Here is a 20,010-nt window from a genome sequence, read left to right as displayed (position 1 = left end):
ACATGATTACTAATATTACGTTTCTGATTATTGCCATCTTTAATGGAAATGAGGTGAGTCAGCTGTAATGTAAAACCACAGAATAAATAATACTATTAATAGTACTTACCGTACAGAAAGGACACTTCCTACATAACCGAAGTTTGACAGCTATTCAGGGACGAATCATGCTATATATCCCTTTCCAACGTATGGCACTATCCATTTCGGCTATTTACGGTTATCAAAATTCAAGTCATTATTTTATAAAAAAATACACATAAGAATAAGTAGGTAGGTATTTAGGCAGGTACAAAAAAAAAATACAGATATTTTGTAAGAGGCTAGATTTACTCAGAATTGTTGTTGTAACTAATATATACACTATATACAGTATGTACTTATTTAATAGCTATAATTAAACCCGTTTGCTAAAACTAACTTAACTAATTCCTACGCTAGTTAGAAAAGTTTTTATTGACTTGAGTAAAAAGTACTTTTACATAGGTGGTTCCCTAATCACTTTTCTGTTAGGTCCTAGTTTTTTTAGTTACTTACTCTAAATCTTTAGAATGAGGACGATTGCATCGTACATTGACAATGTTCATATATGTAATTACTTAATTGGATTATTTATGAGAGTTTCTGGAAAATAAAATAATCGGTAAGTATATTTTCAAACACCAACTGCATCCTTCTGTTACTAGATTTTCTCAAAACAAATTCAGTGTTACCTTTGTTTATTTACCAGAGTTCAAACATTTTTAAACAAGTCAACAAAAATAAACCATTATCAAAAAATATAAAATAGAATTCTAAAAATTATTTTAAGTAATCGGTGTCCAATGTTCATAAAGCAAAGTCGATTTTGATGCAGAAGTTGCAGAACCAAGGTAATTCTATAGCTGCAGAAACCCTGTGAGGGGTAGGGGACAGTAAGATCTACCTTTGACTAAGCCATAACCTAGTGGGCCTAGTGGCATTCAGTTGGACTGTGGACAGTAATGGCAATTCGGTGTGCAATGTTCGTACAGCATCTTGGTGGTATTAGTGATCTATTCTTATACGTTGTAAAGAAGGATATTGGGGGTAAAGGCGGTCTAAAAACCTTAGTTTCTGGTATACCTGGTAGGCGGTCTTAGAAGTAAGGTTAAAGTCAATGTGGTGAAGACCGTCTATCAAGTAAAATCGTCTACAAGCTCTTTCGTCGCTTCTAATTTTTGCGCTTGTTGTACACATGTACTCCACTTACAGAAGGTGAGTAGAGCAGCAAGAGCGAAGCTCTTCCTTTCTGTCTGTGTGAGAGCGTAGTACGTATACAAATATGAAAGTTCTTGTCATATAACGGTTTGCCAAAACAGAAATCATTGTTATACTTGGGTTTTCATCACATTGACCTTATCTTACATTTCTTCTAACAGAGACTTCTCTCTTAAGATCTAATTCTGAGCCCTAATCCTTGTGGCATCCGTGAACTTGATTCTGCACTGCTGCACGGCCATGTTGGGCTGCAGGAAGTCGGAGAGTGAGCTGGCGGGGTTGGGCCGGTCGAAGGGGAATCCCATGGCGCGCTTATCCGGGTACTTGCGGTCGCGGATGCCGCAGTAGGATGCTGCGTCGTTGCAGGAGCCTACTAGGTCTTGCTCCACCTGCGAAGAAAGGAAGAAGGGTCCTGTAAATCGTTTATTGCCCCACATGATGTTAAATGCAGTTTGATTGTACATTGCCTTTAATACCATTGCATTTTATGATAATCTAGGCAGTGGACCAGATATGTACCTAGTTCGATATACCTACAACGAATCAAATACGTAACGAAGGGAATACAACAAATCGGACCAAATGGTATGAGTAGTGTAATTTCACAAATGAGGGTGAAGAGAAAATTAAGAATCTTTACACCGAGGACAACAAAAGAGTGTACATTAATTTTATCTTGCTTTTCCACTGTAGACAACTACGTCTAGATAAGTATAAAAATCTTACATTAATCAAATAATGTGCCCCGTAAGGTCAAATTCCGAGTATATCCACTCGGAATTTGACGTGATCGACGCGACGGTCAGGGCAATCATCCCGCTGCTTACTGCATCATTGTTTAAGGAAGATAGAATAGAAAGAGCACAGAGCTCAAAACTCTTACCCGGTCCTCGTTCCAGTTGGTGACCTGCACGAACAGCACGCAGGGGTACCCCTGGGTGGTGCCCTTGGGCAGCAGCATGTGGTCCGGCCAGCCGCAGCCGCAGAAGTCGAACTCGGCCGCTTCAGCGGAGCCCGGCTCGCCGCTGCGAGAGTCCTGCAGTTATAAAGTAGATTGGTTTACCCCAAATAACACAGTATGACGAGCTGTCTTAATATTAGTCCATGGTACTTCCATTATTATTAGGGAGGTATTTGTGTCTTTTGAGACCCTTGATTTTATAAAGTATTTTGTGAATGTGGATAATGAATTATTCCTAATTGCGATTTAATTTAAAGAACCCTGAATGTCTGAGACGGCAGTGAATTTTAGAAATTTTTGTATACTGGTATTTATGTCAAGCATCCAGAACAACGCGAGAGGTATCACTTTTATTTTTCTTAAGCAGGCCACTGACGAGCCATCCAAATACATGCCGTTACAATGGATTCATCCAAATGGACGGCATCCTAATATTAAACATTGTACGTTTTTGACATTCACGGACCGATTTAGGATTGCAGCCACGCTATTTGGACTGTTGGAAGGCTCGCCAGTGGCTACCTTTACATCGTAGGTTTCAATCACCAGACAGGGGTCGTATTTACCCTAGGGCCATCCGGGCCATGGCCCGGGGCCCCAACACCCCGGGGGTTGGCGGCATATGCTGCACCGGGCGGATTGCATTTTGTTTTTCTTCCTTGACTTCTGGGGCGGCGAAAAGTATTGGCCCGGGGCGCCAAATTTCAAAATACGCCCCTGAGGCACATCGTATCATACCTGGCTACGGAAGGTGCGCTCGTAGGGGATAGTGACCGAGGAGTCCTTGCTGTTGCGTTTGATCATGTTACTGCCAGGGCTCACTGTCACATTAAATATTACACATATAGGTAAGTAATACCTAGAGTTATAGACCGACCGCTTAAATGAGTCCTCGCCTGCGCGGCTCGGGGGCGACGGGGTATGACGACTAAAGGCCACTTGCACCTTTCACTAACCCAGGGTTAACAGGTTAAACCTGGAGTTACCATGGTTACCAGTACAATTTGATATTGGGATAACCGGTTTTACCGGTTAACCCTGGGTTAGTGCAAATGGTGCAAGTGAGCCTAAGGGGACTGAAGGTGCGGGCGGCGTACGCCTGCTTTAGTCGTCATAACCCGTCGCCCCCGTACCGCGCAGGCGAGGACTCATTTAAGCGGTCGGTATATAGACCAAGAAAAGTCTGCAGCGATATTGATAACCCACGCAGTGTAAGTGTTATTTTAAACGTCAATCTTCTTTGAAATCGTGACGTATAAATAACACTTGCACTGCGTGGGCTATCAAAATCGCTGCAGATTTTTCTTGGTCCAACTCTTATATCGCAAGGGTAAACTTATGGAACTTCGTAGTTACTATTTATGTACATACAGCAGGGAATTTGTTATCTATAAATCAATATTGACATAATTTTATGAACATGATAGACTGCTTAAAACAAAGTAAACGCAAACTTAGAAGTTTTTAACACAAGATCACAGCTACCAGCAGATGAAAACTGAACGTGAACTTACATGGCGTAGAGAACTTGTCGAGCTCTATCATCATGCGCCTCTGGTCCTCAAACGGCAGCGGTTGGCCGCTCTCGTCTCCCGCCGGAGCCATGAAAATGCGGACGGTGCCCATCATGGACTGCCCGCTGGTGTTGTTCACCTCGATGCTGCAGAATAGAAATTATATTTACTTTTCATGCCTACTCAATCTGATGCGGATAATATTATGAATTATTTGCAGAGCTAACAACTTCTCAGTAGGTAAGGACATTTTCCTGCTGTTTTCAGGGTCGCCTGATTCCACTGTAATATGGACTTGTTACGGTATACTAGCTTGTAGACAAAGCTCTTAGATTCCAGATGAACCGTGCTGGAATGCTGCTGATAGAAACTGGATCATGTAGAGTTCCGGGCTTCTGGGGTTTTGCTTCTACATATTGTCGTGTTATGTACTAACTTATACATGAAGTCCTCATGCTGCAGATGGGTGAAGCGAGCTGGCATGCTGCCTCTTGGCTGGAAGTCCAGTCCTCGGGACAGTTCCACGGTGCTCTGCTCCCATTGGGTGGCGAAGGTGTTGGCTCCGGCGCGGCCTTGAACGCTGATGGAGGAGACGCGGATGGATGGGAAGTCTAGCTATTGGAGGCAAATAATGATGAGGATTATAGTACATTTAAATCTTTTTAACGTTCGACCCAACACTTTTTGCGGATTTTACTGTGGAAGCGAACATATTTTATCATCTGCTTCGCAAAAATAGGTACTTATGCTGGAAGATTAAATATTTCAGATCCGTAGAATTAGAGTCAAGTTAAACGTGATTCATATAAGTTACCTGTTGAGGGGTATACGCTGGTAACTTGGACTTATGCAGATTAAAGACATCGTCAACATAGGCGTGCCAGCGGTAGAAAACGGGGTCTCGCATGGCCGTTGACGAGTCTCCCATCACGCCAAATTGTTCCTGAAAATTGATTAAAATTATAACTTTTCCTAATTATCATCTCCAGCCTAATGTAACCCCATGGTGAGTATACGGAATACGGACTCTTTTTGATTACGTCCAGTGACGCAGAATTTTACGAATATCGTCAATCCATCGAATTTAAAGAAGGGTTCTAGGAGAATAAAATACTTAAGTCCTCTAAAATTTTGCAATACTTACAAGATGCCTATGGTCAGGATCGTGAGCGTACGAGATAACGACATGTCCCATGTTATGGAAGTCTCCGTACTTGGCAGGGTTGAGGCTGATAGAAGTCGCTTCCATCAGGTTACCCAGGATGTCGATGCCGGTCGTCTCGTCTAGAGGGAGCTTGCGGCCGCTTGGCTGTAAAAAATAAATTACGAGTTTTCTAATGATGGGATTGGATATTTCGGATATTTCTAAATTAAAACAATTCCTTAAAAACTTGGGTGAGGGAATCATCATACATATGGTAGACGAAGTGTATCTGACATACAAGTTCTATTATAGGCACCTTGTACGATGTAGGTTAATCACTTGACTAATTGATTTAGAGGTATAAGAGAGAGGCTGGTGGCCTTTCGGTACGCAAGGCTCCTATAAGCCGTAGGTACCAACAAGTTTCTTGGACCAAAGAACCAAAACCCTTTGTGTGCCTTTTATAACAAACAAATTCAATTGAAAGCTGACTTCGTGCTTTTATAGGCCATATTATTTGGAAGAAAGAAAATACATTTATTCAAGGCGCTTAAAGTATGTAATCGGAAAAAAGCTACGAGGAGGAGGATTCAGAAGTGTTAACCGGTCATTTAGATGTTTGTCAACTACCTACGTACTACTAGTAGAAATCCTGTTCTTTATCAATGGCTCCTTGACCATTTCCTCGATGGCTTGGACGAAGCTGTTCTGCTAGGTCTCCATTGGGGATATCTCCAGATGGCACTGATCCACTGGATGGTCCAGGTCTTATCATGTTACAAACCAGGTCTATAGCGCCCTCCTCGATAGCCTGAACTATACGGTCACGCCAGGCTTCCAGTGTGGTCACGTCCAGACGGATCTGATCCACCGGGCAGTCCAGGTCTTATCAAGCTACATACCAGGTCTATAGCGCCCTCCTCGATGGCCTGAACTATACGGTCGCGCCAAGCTTCCAGTGTGGTTATGTCCACACGGATCTGATCCACCGGACGGTCCAGGTCTTGAACGACGCTGTTCGCAAATCTGGAATCAATAATAAAACTTGACAGTGTCTCCATATTGCATTAAATTAATAGTTTAAGTACCAATAATAAAGAATAATAATAAAATTGTTTAAAGCAAACAAAACGCTTGTTTATTGTGTTTGTATCCGGCCTCGGGCATGCTTCGGTTCTTGGTCGCTTTTTTACCATGCATCTTGGTCGCTCTTTACGGAATTTCAGTGTATAATTCTTTGAGCCGTTCATAGCCAAGTCGTTTTGAGCCTGTGGTTGGTTACAATGTCATATGTCTGGTTACATGATGTGGTTGGTTACCTGGGTGGCCAGGCGCGGGACGCAACCTGCGAGTCCAGTTTGGGGAAATATCCTTCCACGATAGGGGCGCGGAAGTCATTGTAACGCGTCACCCTTGGCAAGTTGTTGCAGAGACGTTCTATATTGTATCTGAAGAAGAAACAATTTATAGAGAATTTGTGATGTTTGTTTTTTTCAATTTAACACATTAGATTTTGCATAGCACTACATAATTCAGACCTAAACTTCACTTTCCAGTGGACTGTTATTCCTACAAAAACAAGTAGATATATACCCACCATACATTTTCTCAATGTCTCTAAGGTTTACTTTTACAAGCCCCTGAGAATGTTGAAATATCTTATAAGAGATTTTCTTCGGGAAACACAAAGTTACACTATGGATGCCAAAAAGAGAGACATACCTAGCGACGATCTGCTGATGCATGTAGTACAGCAGCTCCCCTCGTCTGTCCTTGTCGACGATGCTTCTGTCAGCAGCCTCGAAGGGGTAGACGAGGTGCCAGTGCCAGTGGTGGAGGTTGATGCCGATGTCCTCGCGGAAGTACGCCACGCGCTGCTCCGGCTCCGCATTGGCGGCCGTGTAGTTCTGTGGAATAATTACTGGCATCTGTGGAGGAAAGGATAAATAATTAGAAAGAGGCTATCTCACGCTCGAGAGGAGGCCTGTGCCCAGCAGTGGGACGTATATAGGCTGAGATGATGACTGCCTCTGATGCAGTTGATGTACTGTTCGATGTTGTTAGTGTCTTAGGGCCACTTGTACCATTCACTAACGCGAGGTTAACCGGTTAAACCTGGAGTTACCATGGTTACCCGTACAATTTGACACTGGGTTAACGGTTTAACCGCTTAACTCCGGGTTAGTGGGATGGTGCAAGTGGGCCTTAAAAGCTTAATTGACGTACCCTGGAGCCCTCAGGCACGACGGTGGTGGTCTCTCGCGCCTTACGGAACACCTTGGGGTCCACGAACTTGTCGGGGAACGTCTCCGCAAACGTGGGGATGTCCAGACCCTTGGTGTCAGGCCTGGAATGTAACAAATAATTTCCAACCATACAATTTCCAAACACCTGAATAAGTAGTTACTTGTGTTATTAGAAACCTTGCTAATTTGAAATTGTTTAGCGTGCACAAGATTTAAAAAAAAGTAGGTATGTGGATTTTTAGGAGTAGGTAGAAGTGATTCCAAATTACACGATAGCAGATCCTTCATCACAATCTTTTTACGCAAGGAAGCGTATTTAGACTGTAATGTGAAGTGTCCACGCCGAGTCCGATTTAGGTCTCAGTGTGGAAAATCATGCGACGCAAGTGGTCACTATGTCAATATACCTGTGCAGTATGGCGACGGAGAGACAGTAGTTGAACATGTACGGGTTGATGCGCAGCTGGCAGTACGCGCACACCGATTGCAAGTCTGCCACGTCGCGCATGTCTGTGAAAATATACTCATTTTTTAAACAAGTCATCTAATAAGTTGGCGGGTGTTTTGTCTAATATTTACCGACAGCCAGAACTGCTCGTTGTGGCAGCTGCATGCAGCGTCAGTAGACGGGGCTTACTCATGAAGATGTCGATGAGTTTCCCCGCGAGCTGGCGGTGCGCGGGTACGAACAGCGAGAACTGCTCGTTGTGGCATCTGCATGCAGCGTCAGTAGACGGGACTTACTCATGAAGATGTCGATGAGTTTCCCCGCGAGCTGGCGGTGCGCGGGCACGAACAGCGAGAACTGGTCGTTGTATGGCAGCTGCATGGGCAGCGTCAGGTCCGGGAGCGCGATGTTGCGGACGGGGATGGAGCGCCTGGAGTCCGTACCGAACTTGCTCTCCAGCTGAGCTGAAGCGCTCTTGTATTTGTCCGGCTAGAAAAAAAATGCAAGGATTTGCGACTTACTGATTAAAAACTATCTTACTTACAAAGCCCAAGGTCCAAAGGTTTTATTTATTTTTATTTGAATAAATTAGGGTGTCCATCCAAATACGGTACGTTAAATAAAAATAAAATAGTCAGTGCATCCTGATTTAAGATCTTTTCATAATAGCGTTGAATATCATCTGACAAGGTTGACAAATTTTTTTTACGTGCTTTTTGTAGCTGCCTCTCCTCAACCCACCAAAAGAGCGGCAGCTAACATCCACTTAGGTTCATTACAAATGATTCTTAACAGTCTTAACTAGGTACTTTACGAGTTATCGCCCGGGATGCGACGACCGGCGAAATTTGCGCCTGGCCCGCGGTCTATTATCTGTGGCTTCTTATCAAGTAGGACGTATTGTCATACTAAACAAGCCAACCATAATTAAAAAGCGATCACAATAAACACCTTTTTTGAAATTAGTAATTTAGGAAAATTTAGGTACTAATTTAAGTCTAATAGTTTGGTTTTACAACCTCAGGCGGTTAACCGCTACTTTAAAATTTAGAGTAGTTTTTTTTTATATTATCTGGAATTGCCCGTGACACGTCATACCTACTAGGTACAGAATAGATAAAGTTAGCAGAGTAAATAAATGGTAAAGTTACTCACGTAGTAGTGTTCAGGCAGTTGGAAGACAGCATTGTCGTCGCCCTTCTGCATGAAGCAGGGCTCCGTGGGCCGGTCGAAGAACAGCAGCAGGTCCTGCTTGTTGCCGCTCATGGTGCTACTGAATAGAATAATAATTGGTCAAAACCATCAAAACTGATTGAGGAGTCTGCAAGTCGTTGCAGACTAGCGACATCTAGTGGCGAGTAGCAGAACTTTTGTAAAGAAAATTCACTAATAAATATAGATTTAACTTCCTTCCAATACAAAAAAATGTATGCCAAAATTATATTTAATTAATGCCACTCGCGGCGTACCTACTTAAACAAACCGAGAACAATAAATATTACAAGTTGATTACAAGAGTCAAAGCTGCTTGAGTGACGTCTAGCGATATCTAGTGGTGGATAGCGGTACTTTTTATAGCTCTGATGAAAAAACTATATTTCAGATTTAAATGGGCCCTAGGAGAGACCAAGAGAGACTAAATAAAATGGTTTACAATGAAATAACCGAGTCAGAGCAATGTAAAATTAAATTTTAGAATCAGAATGTAAAAATCAATAACTCCTAATATAAAATTTATGTAAGTATTGGAAAATAATAATGTTATGAATCGATATAAAAATATCTTTCGACCAGCAGTAAATGAAAACCAAAATTTATGACTTAAGAGCTCATCAACGTGCACACTAGCGCCACGGCTAAAGAATCGCGATTATTTCAATTTAACGAAAGATATTGATAAAAGGGGGCCGCTACGTACTGTATTGTGTATTTAAGTACCTTTTGAATACATCAAACTAGTTTTTATGTCGCTGGATTCGTCAATCTATGCGTCCAAAGTTAAAACGGCCGTTTTAGTTTTGAGTTCCTAGATCGATGAAACCAGCAACATAAAAACTAATTTGATGTATTCAAAAGATACTTAAATACACAATACAGTACGCAGCGGCCCCCTTCTTTCAATATCATTCTTTAAATTTAAATAATCACGATTATTTAGCCGTGGCGCTAGTGTAGGTACACATTGATGGGCTCTTAACGGGTTAAAAGCTGCCAACTACACTGCCCTGCTTATTGTATTTGCAGTACTTGCATGAAAATCATCGTTTAAATAAAAAACTTATTCAAAGAGAACAAGATAAACAATTGCATGACATTTCAACTGCGATTACTGCATATGTAACACTGTAACAGTTGAAAAAACTAAATCAGAAACATGTCAAATTATTGTTAATTAATAAATAAACATTAAATTAGAAACACTCACCCTTATTTTTACCGGCAATAAAATTAAAATAAAGTGAAAATATAACGGAACCTGTTTTCGGCCGTGTGACACGGCCAAATGGTATCGTTTCAGCAAAGTATCACATTTTTATACCGCTCAATAACCGTGTGCATCGGCTATGTGCATTATAACTTTTGCAAAGTAACACGTGCAAATACAAACTTATAAATGCTGTCAAATAAAGCGCCACTGTCTAAATTCATTCATATTCATTATTAAAATTAGTAGGTCGCGATCTTAGTTAAATATTTGCCCGCCCGTAAAATAATTTGGTAACCGCAAACAAAATATACAAAGTTATTAATGCAGCCGATTATGGCGTAATGTCTATCTGGTTTGTAAATTTAGTATGAGTTAATTTGTTTGATAATTGTTGAACCGCAAAATATACATGGTTCCCGAAATGTGGGAATCTGTGGTTATTTTATCAAGTTTGGGTGCAATAATAATAATATTTGTAGTGTCCGACCGAAACATGTTTTTTTGCCGAAACCGAAACCGAAACCGAATGTTCGGCTTTGGCTCTAGTTTCGGCCGAAACCGAAACCGAAACCGAAACTTTTGTAGACTTCTTAGAATCGTTGAAAAATGTCATAAAACCGCTTTTACACACATATTATGGGGCTGTCAACACCCAATGTCCTTGAAATTTATGTTACTTAAGCAGTTTTTTAAGGAAATTACTAGAGTTAGACCAAGATAATTCTGCAACGATTTTGATAACACACGCAATGCAAGTGTTATTTTAAACGTCAAAACTTCTATGAAATATGACGTATAAATAACATTTGCACTAGTTGCACTGCGTACCTATGCTATCAAAATCATTGCAGAATTTTCTTGGTGTAACATGTAGATACAGGGTCAACCAAAAACGCGAGCGCAGCGAGCGCGAAATTTTTTGTTAATAATATCGCAAGGCCGGGTACCGATCTTCACCTGGGCCTAAAAGTCCGAAGTGCCCCAGTGAGGCGAACTTTCATGCGAAGTCAAAGCCGTGCTTCAGGCTTCAATAAGTAGTTGAGCACAGACTCCAACCAATGTCCATTGTATTAAAAAGCGAGACCGCAGGCTGAGCATGGCGCAGCGAGGCCAAAGGCTAAGCTGAAGTAGAGGACATGTGGAGCACAAACCAATGGTAAATTGAGGTAAAAAGTGAGGCTAAGGTTGAGCATTCGTATGAAAAACTGTACTGGGGGTACTTTTAAGGGTTTTTTCTTCGTTTTAATCAATAGTCAGCTGTCTGACCTCGCAAAATATTAACTATTGAGAAAATCAACTTTGCAGCACTAGTTGAGCGTAACCTTTAGCCTCGCTTAAAATTTGTCATTAGAGGTAGATAGGAAAATGACTGAATAAGTGATTGAATAAGAGCGAAAAATACATCGTTCGACTCGGGCCGAGCGGATACTCGGCCAACGGCTACATGCGACAGTGCTATCTCATTCACTCCGATACAATTAGACAGTGTGCGCGTTATAGGTATTGACAGCCTCTTAAGACTGAGTCGACCGTCCAGTGGCGCCCTCACTAGTGGAATTGTGTTTTATAATAAACCAATTAAATTATGTACCTATACCACCTATACATGAATCAGTATATGTACCTAGATATTAATATTGTTGTCCTACTTATTCCCCAACTTTTGGTCTTTGTCCGAAGTACCATTTCGTAAGTTTCGGCCCGGCCGAAAGGTTCGGCCGTATTTTGGCCGAAACCGAAACTACGGCCGAAACATGATTTTTTGGCCGAAACTGGCCGAAACCGAAACCGAAACCGAACCTTCGGTCGGACACTAAATATTTGTTATGATAGCATTTTTTGATATGAACTTTTGTTGTTTACCAAAAATTTTTTTTTTTGAACTATACCTACGAGTATTATTTTCATATTTACCAGTCCCTTTTTATTTTTCTTTCCGTTAAAAGGGTCAAAAATGTTTTTAATATGGTTTAAAAATGTCTTTCTTGTGGACATCATATGTAAATTAATAAAAAAGTGAACTGAAATATTGAATAAATTAATTTTAACTTTTTTTTTACTCAATGGTTGACTGGTAGAGAATACCTCTTGGCATTAAGTCCGACCTTTTGTAAACTTTTCTTTATTCGTGCAATAAAGTATAAATACCTACTTAAATTAATAAATTTTCTTACATTGCCCTCAAAGGTACATAACTTCCATAAAAATAAAAGGTTTAAATAGGTAATAATAATAATAGGTTTGAATTGAACATTCAATTCAAACCTTTTATTTATTATTTATTTTAAATATACCTGGAAACGACATCCGCTTTTCGGAACGTAAGTACCATTTGATCCAAATTGTACAATATTTATACCCAGAAAAGGCACCCATTTTTCGGACCGTTTTTGACCCTAAAATTGTAGGTATCCGAAAAGGGCAGGCAGAGCCATTAAATACAATATATTTTTAACGCGTTCTCTTCAAAATCTTCCTATGTAAGTTAAGGTATTTAAATATTAGACTAAATTTATTATTTCTAAGAGTGGACTGAAAAATTCAACAAAATGAAAGCTTACAAAGAAATTCATGCAAACGATTCGTCAGCAAATAAAGCGTAATTCTACCAAATTAAATACTAAACGCTACACTTCACTCCATTTGCTTCAGCACACTTCACCTGAATGTACGAAAAACCGCAAGTCATCAGCCAAGGTGAATTTAGACTTATTCGGTGGTGTTAAAGTTTAATATTGAATGAGTGTAACTTTAAACGAGAAGTGAAAATTACTTTTTTCATAAAGTGCTCTAGGGAAATCAGCTTGGTATCCGCTGCCATTTGGAATGCTACGCATTGCGCTTTTGAGACGCTGAGTATGTTTATATAAAGGTAAACATTCTAGTACTGGTCAGCTGGACATGGTAATGCTCAATAATGAAGACATCATACCATATGACTTAAGTTTAAAGATGACATGTACTGGGATGGGATAGTGATAAGCAATCGGATATCTGACTTAAATATTCGCTCTGTATGACCATAGAGAAAAAAATACAATATTCTTGCTATATTTTTCAATGGCATGACTATGTTGCCGCCCTAGTGGGCGTGGGAATATAGCAAATTTGACTGTTGGCAGTTGCCAAATCTATCGAAGGGAAGAGAAGTAGAGGAAGAGCGCCTACCCGGTGGATAGACACAGTAAAGGCATATGCAGGACCCAAGGCCCAGACCTGCCTGCAAATGGCGCAGGATAGGGGTGCCTGGAAGAAAGTGGTATTAAGCGTTGGTAATCACGACCCTCAGCAATGAGGATACGACTGGAAAGAAGAAGTTGCCAAATAGTATGACAATGTTGTCCCACAAAAGTACATATTTTCACTATGCCGTGCGTTGGCGTAGCTTGTATTTTCCCAATCAGCAAGTTTAGCGACTCGCCAACAACTTCGCACATTAGTCAATACAACTCAAGGGTCTACAATTTGTGCTAGCAGCAATGAGCTGGGATGAGAAAGATTGCAATATTTTAGGCTAATATTCATTAATCTAGCGCGCTATTGATCATGCAGCTCGTAGTAAGAGTTTCAGCGTTTTAGTGCCTACAAAACGAGCTGCAAAATGACACAGTGCGTATATTCCTAGGCAGTAAATAATTCATGCTTAGGGACTGTTTCAAGCTGGGTGCTGTCGCAGCTAATGATGGAGGAATACTCTGGCAGTAATGCGATATATCTGACATTTACCTAGCTATATTTGGATAGAGTGTTCTGCTTATAGATTTTTACTGAAATAGAAAATATATGGGCTGGCAACATAATGTAACTGAAAGTAAGACAGCAAAATAAATACTTTTGCATCAATTAATAGGTCTAGAAACTATATGGATTAGCTGTGTTAGATATCTAATCCATATAGTTTCTAGATAAGGGCAGTAAGAAGCGAGCGATTTTATCACACAGTGCGTAGTAAATACACACTCTTGCAGTAAATAATTCATGGGCAGGGTCTCACGGTTCAGGCTGTAGCCGTCGCTACTAATGATGTCTCGCTTTAATATAATGATCAATGAATCATTGATCATCATCATCATCATCATTTCAGCCTATATACGTCCCACTGCTGAGCACAGGCCTCCTCTCGACATGCGCGAGAGGGCTTGGGCTATAGTCACCACGCTAGCCCAATGCGGATTGGGGACTTCACATACACCTATGAATTTCTTCGCAGATGTATGCAGGTTTCTTCACAATGTTTTCCTTCACCGAAAAGCTAGTGGTAAATATCAAACGATATTTCGTACATAAGTTCCGAAAAACTCATTGGTACGAGCCAGGATTTGAACCCGTGACCTCCGGATTGAAAGTCAGACGTCATATCCACTCGGCCACCACTGCTTCCTTCAATCATCACTCCTTCAGGCAATCATTGATCGCATCTTACTTACACACGGTGGCTAAAAAATAACTGCATTCCCGTTGCCAGGGAGGCTTTGGAATTATACTGACCAACTTTTACTATCGGACCAACCCTGAAAATGCGAAAAAAATTTACCCTCCCATAGAAAATGGACCAGCCAAAATGTAACAGCCAAATTTTTGTTTCTCGATTTAGTAATAGTTGCTCTGTAAAATCCAAAAACCTTCCTAGCAACGGGAATGCAGTTATTTTTTAGCCTCCCTGTACATAGTGTTTATGATAATGGTAACGTTCCATTTCTAACCGCAGCTGCACTACCGGTACTGAACGCGTCGCTGTCATTTGTCAATTTCCATAGTAAAATGTACAGTAATGCAGCTGTCGTTGGAAATGGACTGTCACCTTAAGTAAAACAAGGCCCCCGGCCGCGTCTGCCTGTTTGCGATTAACTCCAAAACAACTGAAGGGATTTTCATGCGGTTTTCACCTATGAATAAAGTTTTTCATCAGGAAGGTTGTGTGTATAGTTTGTTAAAGTTTACGCGTGCGAAACCGGGGTGGATTACTAGTAATAAAATGTGTATGACCCAATATTCAGTCAATTACCTGCCGGCTCGGCTTGCAGCACTTCCGGTCGAGAGGACTCCTGAAATCAAGCCTGAAGGCATATTACACGGTAGATACGGGAGCTTGCACAGAGACAAAATTAATTCATTAATACCTAAGGGGGTTTTCAGAAAAAAATAGTACAATGTAACTTTAGTCGAATAATCATCAACTTTTGGGTTATTTAAACTCAGAATCACGAGTACTATTGAATGAGACAAAGAAAAAATGTGACCCCGGTTTTTCATATACGTTTTGGTTGTCAGTTTTTTGACGTTCCATACAAAATGTGTGAAAATGCGTCACAAGACTGTATTTTTTTTTGGGGACCCATTTTTATCTTTTTAAATTAATAGTCCTCGTGATTCTAAGTAGAAATAACCGAAAAGTTAATGGACTTTCAAAAAAAAAGAAACGCTAAATGCAAAAAATTATGAGCATTTTCACTTAAAAGTTATATGCTTAAGTGAAAACGCCCATAATTTTTTGCGATATAAGTACAAAATTTAGCATTGATACTTTCATTAAACTGAATTAACAAACAATATCTATTTAATTTTAGAAAATGCTAACAAAATTTCACGATAATCGAGAAGAACATCCTTTTCGTGCAAGCTGAAATGGAGACCTACGCTAACTCTCGGTCAGTTAACATAAGTTTCTTTAAAAACGACCTGATGACGATATCTACATCATCAACCATCACATACTCAAATAGGTACATTCCGAAACACATAAACATTTTGCAAGTATTGGCATCTTGGCAAGGCACCCTAGGTTGAGGTCATATTCAAGATAGGTATCTTTATTGCGGTAACCATCACTTAGGCATCCAGTACTTCCGGATTGTGCACGACACCCCACAACATGTTAACTTGTTATTATATTTAGACGACTGGTCTGGCCTAGTGGGTTGTGACCCTGCCTATGAAGCCGATGGTCCCGGGTTCGAATCCTGGTAAGGGCATTTATTTGTATGGTGATACATATATTTATTCCTGAGTTATGGTTGTTTTCTACGTGTTAAAGTATTTATATATTACATATTATCGTTGCAACCACAACACAAGCTTTCTTGAGCTTACCGTGGGGCTTAGTCAATTTGTGTAAAAATGTCTTATAATATTTATTTATTTATTATTTATTTACTCGTGGTGGGTAGATACACTCCCGTATCTATATTTTGTTTCCATCTACTGTCACCTCCCAGCCCAGTATTATGTCAGGGGTCGTAAATTCATTACTATCGTACACGTGTATAGTACACGGACGTTTATTGGTGTCCGTACCCTAGTGATTTCCGTATGTCTCCTCCTAAACTAACATTGACATGACACAGTGTGGAGGTTAGGTACATTATCCTCTAGCCGCCCAGATACCTATAAAAAGGTCTCCTGTTCCATTCTAATTTGAACTTTGTGTTGACAAAATAAAATTTTATTTTGCTTGGCAAGGTTTGACATATGGACGGCTAGAGGTTATTGGTATAAACGTCATCTGGGGGCTGGGGGCACGGTAGGCCCGCCAAGACGAGCCAAGCGAAGCGCAAGGGCACTGAACTGTACGGTTACCATCAGTTTGTCACTGACATAAACGCCGTCGACAACGCAATTTACTTTCTATACATCTCGCTCGCACTCGCATATTAGTGCAAACGGGATGTATAGAAAGTAAATTACGTTCTCGACGGCGTTTATGTCAGTGACAAACTGATGGTAACCGTACTGACCTGTGGGGCAGGCGTGTCTCACTCCGCGATTTCGTGGCTTTGCTACAGATAGCTAAAAGTACATCCGTTCGGCCCCAATTTTGGGGTTTGCCATAAGCCGCGCGTGGCGCTGTCGCCACTTTCTCGGGGGAGCCTCACCCCTAGAGAACGCGTCCCAGGTGGCGGATAGGGAAACGCTCGGCAGATATGCAGGGTAGGGGTGAAATAAAATAGCCCCCGCGGACCAAACAGGCCGGAGATGGAACCTCCGTTATCAAACCCCACGTACAGGCTTCTTTGGCATATCCGGAGTAGAGGCTGTAAGTGTGCTGCGTACCTAGGTTGGGGTACTCAGTAGGGAAGGCGGCGGAAGAACCTTTGGGTCAACGGCGGCATCCGAACCCTCCAGGAGGGCTACAACCTTGGCGTCAGGTGGTAACCGGTCGTAAAACTATAAACCAAAACAATTTCTCCTAATTATGAAAGTCGGAAAAAGGAATACACGTGTAAATGTTAGGGCGTCCCCCTTAAGCGACGTGAAGATTGCGAATGTGAAGAATATTAGGGCGTCCCCCTTAAGCGACGGCAAGTGCCTAAAAGCATCAGACAACAACAATTGTTCGCAAACTACACGGAGACTTAGAATAGCGACTTGGAATTTGGGATCCCTTACAGGCCGCAGTCAAGAACTCGCGGAAACGCTGAAACGTCGGAACATCAACATATGTTGTGTGCAGGAAACACGCTGGAAGGGCTCTCAATCCAGAAACCTGGGCATGGGTTATCAGCTGATCTACCACGGAGTAAACAACCGACAAAACGGAGTCGGCATAGTGCTTGACCATAATCTCAGCAAAAGGATAGTTAACATCGAAAGAAAAAATGACCGACTTATATCCATCAAGTTGGCAATGGACAACCAGCCCATAGTAAACATCATCTGCGCGTATGCACCCCAGGTCGGTTGTAGAGAGCAAGAAAAGGATTTGTTCTGGGACGAATTGGATGAGATTTCTCTTAACATTGCAACGGAAGAAACAAAATTTGTCATTGGAGACCTAAATGGACATGTAGGAAAATCATCTACCATGTATAAAGCTGTTCATGGAGGCTTTGGATATGGTAACCCGAACAAAGAAGGGGAACATATTTTGGAATTCGCCGCAAGACACAATATGACTGTCGTTAATACCATTTTCCAAAAGAAACAGGAACACTTAATTACATACCAGAGTGGAGGGAAGAAAACTCAGATTGATTACATTTTGGTCGACACTAGATCGAAAAAATATTTTAGAGACTGTAAAGTGATCCCGGGTGAAGCATTAACATCACAGCATAGAATCCTGGTTGGGGTTTATGATTTGCCTAAGCCTTTGAAGCATGTATTTGATAGAACTGCTAGAATCAAATGGAAGGAACTCGCCAGTTCAAAGGGTGATATTCTCTTAGAGAATCTGCGCGCGCATATCACAGAAGACATGACTAACACGTACCACAGTGCCGAACCAATGTGGTCAAATTTCGAAGCATACTGTCAAAAGGAGGCAAACGTTACACTTGGTGTAGCTAAAGGAGGAGTAAGCACTGGGAAAGACCCTACTTGGTGGAACGATGAAGTTAAGGCTAATGTGCGGAACAAGAAAAACCTGTTTAAAGCATGGCAAAGGTCGGGTCTGGACGAAGACCGGGAAAAGTACAAAGCAGCAAAGCTGGCAACAAAGAGAGCGGTTGCACAGGCGAGAGCTTTTACACGGGAGGCATTTTACAGCCACATTGAAACGGCAAAAACAGACACAGATATTTTTAAAACTGCGAAGTCCAAAAACAGAGATAAACAAGATATAAAAACAAATAAATTTATTAAAGCTAAAAACCATAATTTGTTAACCACTGATAAAGAAATAACGCACAGATGGTTTGAATACTATAAGGAACTTATGAACGAGGAATTCCCCAGTGAAAAGTTAAATCTTATGAAACCAACTGAAGGACCCATAAAAGAGATTGGTATCGACGAAGTTAAGGCTGCAGTTGCAAGGATGAAAAACAACAAAGCCATCGGCCCAGATCAAGTTCCAGCCGATATTTGGAAACGCCTCGGAGCAGTAGGCATAGTTTGGCTTACCAGACTTTTCAACCTGATACTTGCTACCAACAAAATACCAGACTCATGGCGCCTTAGTCACCTCGTCCCTTTTTTCAAAAACAAAGGCGACATTACGGAATGCAGTAACTACAGAGGTATAAAACTGACGTCGCATACCTTGAAAATATGGGAACGTATTCTGAACCATCGTATCCAATCAAGCGTTACTCTGTCCCCAAATCAATTCGGGTTTACACCCTCAAAATCCACAACTGATTGTATCCAGACGCTGAGAATCATGACCGACAAATATCGCCTGAACAAAGAAGACTTACATCTTATCTTCATTGACCTGGAGAAAGCCTTCGACAGAGTACCACGAAGACTCGTGTGGCAAGCTCTAAGAGCTCAACACCTGCCAGAAGAATACGTAAGGCTTATTCAGGATATGTATGATCGTGCATGCACCAGAGTTAAAAGCCCCGCAGGTCTAAGTGAGGCATTTGAAGTGAGCGTCGGAGTTCATCAGGGATCGGCCCTTAGTCCTCTTTTATTTAACCTTGTCATGGATCTGATTACCAAAGATATCCAAGCCCCTCTCCCCTGGAATCTCCTCTATGCGGATGATATCCTCCTAATATCTAATACATCAAGGGAGGCAGAAGCTACATTACACCTCTGGGTCGATACTTTGGAGAAAGCAGGGCTTAAAGTCAGCAGATCAAAAACTGAACACCTCGAATGCCGGTTTAGCAAAAACAGTCAGTCTACCACTGTTCGCTACCCTGACCAAAATCCGGTACCCAAAGTATCCCAATTCAAGTATCTAGGCTCGGTTGTATCTGAGAGTGGCAAAATCGAGGCGGACGTGGCCCATAGAGTAAGTGTCGGCTGGCAGAAGTGGCGTTGCCTAACAGGAGTACTCTGCGACCCCCGAATGCCAATCCGCACAAAAGGAAAGGTATACAAAACTGCTGTTAGACCGGCATTGTTGTATGGAGCCGAATGCTGGCCAGTGCAGAAGACAGATGTACAAAAGCTTCACACGACAGAAATGAAGATGCTTCGATGGTCGGGAGGGGTTACTAGGCTTGATAAGGTCAGAAATGAACACATACGTGGAACCTTCAAGGTAATCCCTATCCCCGAAAAGCTAAACGAATGTCGTCTGCGGTGGTACGGACACGTCATGCGCAGAGATGACGAGTATGTGGTGAAGAGAGCGCTA

At 41.5% G+C, this 20,010-nt stretch overlaps 1 protein-coding gene across 2 annotated transcripts; it reads right to left on the bottom strand.

Annotated features, from left to right (window-relative positions):
- Positions 1 to 1,344: 1,344 nt before the first annotated feature.
- Positions 1,345 to 10,045, bottom strand: LOC134674759 (phenoloxidase subunit 1-like). Of its 2 annotated transcripts, none has more exons than XM_063532891.1 (15): positions 9,978 to 10,045; positions 8,708 to 8,825; positions 7,849 to 8,041; positions 7,512 to 7,614; positions 7,085 to 7,205; positions 6,581 to 6,786; positions 6,178 to 6,306; positions 5,761 to 5,884; positions 4,859 to 5,023; positions 4,529 to 4,657; positions 4,151 to 4,329; positions 3,715 to 3,860; positions 2,939 to 3,021; positions 2,123 to 2,275; positions 1,345 to 1,628 (listed from the first exon to the last, which is right to left on the bottom strand). In XM_063532891.1, the coding sequence occupies exons 2-15, from the start codon at positions 8,816 to 8,818 to the stop codon at positions 1,419 to 1,421; spliced, it is 2,052 nt and encodes a 683-aa protein (XP_063388961.1). In that variant the 5' UTR covers positions 8,819 to 8,825; positions 9,978 to 10,045; the 3' UTR covers positions 1,345 to 1,418. The 2 variants fall into 2 exon arrangements, with proteins under 2 accessions (XP_063388961.1, XP_063388960.1); XM_063532890.1 differs by having other exon boundaries at positions 1,346 to 1,628; positions 8,708 to 8,822.
- Positions 10,046 to 20,010: the final 9,965 nt, after the last annotated feature.

This window comes from Cydia fagiglandana, chromosome 20 (genome assembly GCF_963556715.1).
Source record: "Cydia fagiglandana chromosome 20, ilCydFagi1.1, whole genome shotgun sequence".
Lineage (NCBI taxonomy): Eukaryota > Metazoa > Arthropoda > Insecta > Lepidoptera > Tortricidae > Cydia > Cydia fagiglandana.
This window is presented reverse-complemented; position numbering and strand designations above follow the sequence as displayed.

Bases quoted from the DNA above. Each gene is read 5' to 3' on its own strand.
- LOC134674759 (XM_063532891.1), bottom strand. From the start codon at position 8,818: ATGAGCGGCAACAAGCAGGACCTGCTGCTGTTCTTCGACCGGCCCACG. The intron at 8,042-8,707 runs GTGAGTAACTTT...TTTTTTTTCTAG, and splicing joins AACTGCCTGAACACTACTAC to CCGGACAAATACAAGAGCGC. The intron at 6,307-6,580 runs GTATGTCTCTCT...TTTCTTCTTCAG, and splicing joins CATCAGCAGATCGTCGCTAG to ATACAATATAGAACGTCTCT.